This window comes from Zootoca vivipara, chromosome 3 (genome assembly GCF_965207765.1).
Source record: "Zootoca vivipara chromosome 3, rZooViv2.hap1.1, whole genome shotgun sequence".
Taxonomy (NCBI): domain Eukaryota; kingdom Metazoa; phylum Chordata; class Lepidosauria; order Squamata; family Lacertidae; genus Zootoca; species Zootoca vivipara.
In genome coordinates this window covers 116,825,341-116,831,340 of record NC_142586.1, presented here as the reverse complement: position 1 = coordinate 116,831,340, position 6,000 = coordinate 116,825,341, and the positions used below count along the sequence as shown (strand labels likewise).

The 6,000-nt window shown below is 44.5% G+C and overlaps 1 protein-coding gene across 1 annotated transcript in view; it reads left to right on the top strand.

Moving 5' to 3' along the window:
• The first annotated feature begins 493 nt into the window (after window positions 1-493).
• LOC118082815 (L-gulonolactone oxidase) overlaps window positions 494-6,000 on the top strand; it is a 47,399-nt gene continuing 41,892 nt past the window's right edge. Inside the window, exons 1-2 of the mRNA XM_035110643.3 lie at window positions 494-635; window positions 3,674-3,775. Coding sequence (XP_034966534.3) covers window positions 633-635; window positions 3,674-3,775 — 105 coding nt within the window. The 5' untranslated portion in view covers window positions 494-632. The remainder of the gene's footprint in view (window positions 636-3,673; window positions 3,776-6,000) is intronic.

Genomic DNA, 6,000 nt, shown 5'->3' with positions numbered 1-6,000 from the left:
GAAACCCGCTTGCCTAGGGGCCAAGGATTTTGATTGTCCCTGAGCCACAGCCCTTCCCCGATACATATCAAGTTTCCTCTGCTTTCAACGCCTCATCCTTCCTTCAGCACCAATTGCCACGATCATCATTAAAGTTTGCTTTAAAGCAGGGGTCAGCAAACTTTTTCAGCAGGGGGCCGGTCCACTGTCCCTCAGACCTTGTGGGGGGCCAGACTATATTTTGAAAAAATAATAATGAACGAATTCCTATGCGCCACGAATAACCCAGAGATGCATTTTAAATAAAAGGACACATCCTACTCATGTAAAAACATGCTGATTCCCAGACTTTCTGTGGGCCAGATTGAGAAGGCAATTGGGCCGGATCCGGCCCCAGGGCCTTAGTTTGCCTACCCATGCTTTAAAGAATCTCTACCTGCTGTCTGTCAACTGTCTCAAATTAACCACAAGCCAGCATTGCAGAAGTTACTCATTAATCCTTCTTATTCTGGAAAGTGGCCCTCTTTGCCCTCTCCCAATCTGGCAGCTGCTGTTCTGAGATCCGCTGTAGACCCCACCCGCCTTGTCTCGGAGGAAGACCCTCCGTCTCCTGCTAAGCTTTCCTTTGGATATTCAAAGAAGCCACAAACACAATGGTAAGAAATAACTCTTTTAAAAATCTATCTCATGGAGAGGAACTTGTTCTTCATTTTGAAGCTGGTGGGTGGGTGGAGCAGAGGGAGAACCAGACAGGATGGCATAAAATGCACTTAGAATCACAGAATCGTAGAGTTGGGAGGGACACCAAAGGATCATCTAGTCCACCCCCTGCAATGAAGGAGTCACAGCTCTCCATTAAACATTGGGAATGGAGTGTACAGAATGAAACTGTTCCCTTAAATTGGCTTGGAATGTCTTGTCACCTAAAGCAGTGCGAATGTGAAAGGGTTTTCTTTTTAAAAAATAAAATTTATTTACTTAGTTTTTCAGATTAAAATGTTTCCGTCCCATATCCAACATGCAACATAAAAACAAGATTCCAAGGAATCTCTTGGACTTCCCTTCTCCCCTGTTGTTAATCATTTCCTCCTGCGTCTTTTATGATAATCCAAATCTTTTACCTCTCCATAGTGTCCAAAATTCAGCATTAAATTGCAAGTGATATTCCAATCCTACTAACAATTCTAGCTGTTTACAATGGTCTTTAAGAGAAGGTATAAATTTCCCCCATTCCTTATTAAAATTTTGGTCGTCCTGATTTCTGATTCTTCCGGTCATTTTAGCCGTTTTGCCATAATCCCTCCACTTGATCTGCCCTTCTTCTCTGCTTGGGACTTTATCTTCTTTCCATCTCTGGGCCAATAAAATCTGCGCAGCCGTGGTCACATACATAAATAGTCTTTTCTGCTCCCTTGGGATTTCGGCACCTGAATGTGAAAAGGTTTTAACTTCAACTGATGTCAATGCCTTACCCAGTACTTTCCAATGGAAGAAATCCACACCTTGGAGCAATTTCATCAGCAAGACAAGCAGAGTTAAAAGATCAAGGGATGTCTGTATGTGGCCATATAATGGGCAATAGGTGTCCATGAGGATGTCCCAGCGCTGAAACCATCCTGAATGGTGATGTAAACAAAATCTGCTCCTTTTCCCTTATGGGGTATCCAAGAGCCTGTATAGAGTCCTTAAGTGGGTTCCCTATCGGTAGGAGAAAATAACAGAGGCCAACCAGAGAATATTGAGAAGCAAAGCAGCTAGTAAGCCTGATCTTTATTAAACTGTTGCAACAGGGTGCTCACTCACCACATGTAGGAGGGAGGAGAACCCAGAACAATGGTGTGAATGCCCTTATATAGACTTTTGAAATTGCCCACTCTGTAGCCCAAGACCATGTTGGATTTTTGGAATAGTCAAGTTGCTTTAGAGCCGGTCTAATGTAAATACTGTCTGTTTAAGAGAAACAGGTGTCTGTGTTTCTGTTAATTGCTCCCAGGCGTGGGCTCTGCTTCTTGTATATAAGGCTCTGCCAGAAAGCCTTCTGCATCTCTTAGTTAGATCTTTCAGTTTGATTCATCTCTAAGTAGATCACTCTCTCTGTTGTTCTCAGTTTAAGAGATTCCCAGTTGAATCTTAGTATGAGAGTTGCTTAGTTATAAAGCTAGTTTGCTGTTAATTCTTGGGTAGTTTAATGGGAGTTATGTGGGATTTTGTGGGAAGATTGGAAAGTGGGTAGATAACATTGCTAAGAGAGAAAGCATTTATCTTTAGTTTAAAGTCTCTTTAGAGTCAGTTTGTTTTTCAGTTAAAGAAACCCAACCATTTGTATTTTCATTTGCATACTTTTACAAGTGTGCAGCTAGTAAGGCGTTTCATATAAGGGAGATAATACCCTACGCTCTTGGTGGTGTTTTCTGAGCCAGGTCAACTTCTGACTGCATATACTCTGCGTGAAGCGTACTTTAAAGGGCCGCTGTAAAACTGGGATATATGATTTAGGTTAAGCAGGTTTCAATATCCATTTTTCTCCAATATTATTCTTATCATATATATATTATTATCCAATAGACCACCCCCCAAAACATCATACATACATCACAGGAGGAGGCGGTCTACAGCAGAACTCCTGCCTGTCAGGATACCTGATAATGGTCACTGATTGCATTGCCTGGCCAGCCCGGCCATTCTTTTGTGATGATTAATACTTTAATTCCTGAATCCAGGTCACAGGCTCACCCTATTCATACACATGTATGCCCTTAAGACAGGTAAGCGAAAGACAATGGAGAGTCTTTCCCATTTCCTTCCTCCTTGCAGAGAAACATTTGAAGTCAATTTGGGAGAGTCAAAATAGTTTCAGGATTTTTCTCCTGTACTATTTCAGACAGTGGTTTACATACTTTGTTGTTGTTTAGTCGTTTAGTCGTGTCCGACTCTTCGTGACCCCATGGACCAGAGCATGCCAGGCACTCCTGTCTTGCACTGCCTCCCGCAGTTTGGTCAAACTCATGTTCGTAGCTTCGAGAACACTGTCCAACCATCTTGTCCTCTGACGTCCAACTGAATTCGCCCATTCCCTTCCATTTTAGTTCACTGATGCCCAGGATGTCGATATTTATTCTTGTCATCTCATTTTTGACCACATCCAGCTTACCTCCATTCATGGTTCTTACATTCCAGGTTCCTATGCAATATTTTTCTTTACAGCATCGGACTTTCCTTTCGCTTCCAGGCATATCTGCAACTGAGCGTCCTTTCGGCTTTGGCCCAGCCGCTTCATCAGCTCTGAATCTACTTGTACTTGTCCTCCGCTCTTCCTCAGTAGCATGTTGGACGCCTTCCGACCTGAGGGGCTCATCTTCCAGCGTCATAACTTTTATATGCCTGTTGTCTTTGTCCATGGAGTTTTCTTGGCAGGGATACTGGAGTGGCTTGCCAGTTCCTTCTCCAGGTGGATCACGTTTAGTCAAAACTCTCCACTATGACCTGTCCATCTTGGGTGGCCCTGCATGGCATAGCTCATAGCTTCTCTGAGTTATTCAAGCCCCTTCGCCACGACAAGGCATTGATCCATGAAGGGGTTTACATACTTATATACTGCTTTGTGTTTGCCTTGTAAATTTATGAACATTTAGTTTATATATTTGAGACCTTAAATTCTTATAACAATGGTGTCTGTTTTGTCTCTGGGCGTTAGGTCCATGGCCAAGGTGGCGTCAGATTCCAGAACTGGGCTAAGACTTACGGCTCCTCTCCGGAGATGTATTTTCAGCCAACCACGGTGGATGAGATCAAGGAGGTAAGCGGAGGAGGTTCCAGTCGGTGTGACTTTCCCAACTTCCCCTTGATACCGGTATCAGGTGTAGGGCAGCAAGCGGACAGACAAACAAAGCCCACCCTTCTAGTTCTCCATCTTTATGGTCTTGGAAGACCAGGGAAAGGATGCTGTCGCCACAAGCTCAGTGGGGAGCCAGGGTCACCAAGGGTTAAAGTCACATGGGAAAAGTGGACACATCGCTGAGATATGACTCCAAAAGGGTAGAGCAAGAAAAAAAGAGAATGATGATTTCGCTCAAGGCTTTTGGTCAGTGGCCTTCGTTTTTTCCTACAATTTACCCAACGTGAGCGCCAGATAAACCATGCACAATTGAAATCTCATCTGAACAATCTCCATTAGTTCAATCAGTGTGACATCAAGGATTTTGAAACAGGGTCTTTGTGACCAGAATATGCAAACGCTTGTTTTTAACTTGGGTTCATCCGAGGGAGCATCGTTGCCAGTGGGGGCTGGTACGGCAGAAAGTGGGAGGCCAATGGTGGGCGGGGCAAGAGGTGGGCGGGGCCAGCCACTGGTGGGCGGGGCCCACTCATGCTAGGCTGGTCCCCATCCTCCTGCCCCCCTGTTCAATTCTGTAAGGGCAAAATGGGAACTAAGGAGGAACAGGAAGCTGGCAGTAAGAGGGCAGGGCAAGTGAGGGCTGGGTGAGGTTGGCGGGGAAGTACCCCATTTGTTCCAATGAATCGGCCTCTACAGATTCTTCTCCTTCCTTCCTTCCTTCCTTCCTTCCTATGGAAATGCCTTCCACCGGAGGCAGCGATGGCCACCAATCTGGATGGCTTTAAAAGAGGATTAGACAAATTCCTGGAGGAGAGGGATATTGAGGGCTACTGCCCTGCGCTCCACAGTCAGAGGCAGCAATGCTTCTGAATCCCAGTTGCTGGAAACCCCAGGAGGGGAGAGTGATGCTCTTGAGCTCAAATTCTGCTGTAGGTTTCCCATTGGGGCATCTGGTTGGCTGCTGTGAAAACAGGATGCTGGACTAGTTGGGCCATTGGTATAATAATAATAGTAATACATTTTAATCTTTGTTGGAAGCTGCCCAGGTGGGCAGGGAACAAATAAATTATTATTATTATTATTATTTATTTGATGGGTTACCCCAGCCATTCTGGGCAGCTTCCAACAAAATACAGTGGTACCTTGGTTCTCAAACGCCTTGGTACTCAAACAACTTGGAACCCAAACACTGCAAACCCGGAAGTAAGTGTTCCAGTTTGCGAACTTTTTTTGAAGCCAAACGTGCTCTGTTTTGAGTGCCACACTTCCATTTTGAGTGTTACGCTTCCATTTTGAGTGTTACGCTGAGGTCGGTCTGTTTTTGCTATTTATTTTGCATTTTTGTTTTTGCGGCTCTTTTTGTTTTTGTTTTTGTGACTGTGTGGAACCCAGTTCAGCTACTGATTGATTGATTGATTGATTGAGTGACTGCAGTACATTGTTTATTGCTTTCATTTTATGAATAAGTGGTCTCGTTAGATAGTGAAATTCATGTTAAATTGCTGTTTTAGGGGTTGTTTTCAAAAGTCTGGAACGGATTAATCCATTTTGAATTACTTTCTATGGGAAAGCGTGCCTTGGTTTTGGAACACTTTGGGTTTGGAATGGACTTCCGGAATGGATTAAGTTTGAGAACCAAGGTACCACTGTAGAAAAATGAAAGGAAGGGAAAAACACATCAAGCATTAAAAGCTTCCTGAAACAGGGCTGACTTCAGATGTCTGTGAAAAGTCATACAGTTGTTAAATCCGACGCTCCACAGGGCAGGTGCGACTACCAAGAAGGCCCTTCTGAAGTTTTGCCTTGCCCTCCTTTCTTGAGATTCAGGGATGCTCACCACTCCCCAGTCCTGCTCCTGTGATTCTTTTAGCAGTGGGAAAACACTCCCTGCTTTGCCTTATGCCCAGCATGGCCTCCGGATTTCCACCAGCCAAAGGCTTAGATCGTGACCATGGAATGGCAAACGGGGAGAAATAGCCTCCTGAACACTCAGAAGCAAAGAGGAAGGGAGGCTGAAATCATGCAGGATGCTGTGTAGACAGACCCTCAAGGCCTCAGGGTACGGATGTGGAACCTGCTGTAGCGCTGTGTGCCAGACTCCAAAATTAACCAGAATAACTTCAGGCAGCTTTGTAGAACAGGATCTTTTTATTGGTTGTCAGACAAACAACAAGATGCAGGAGAAT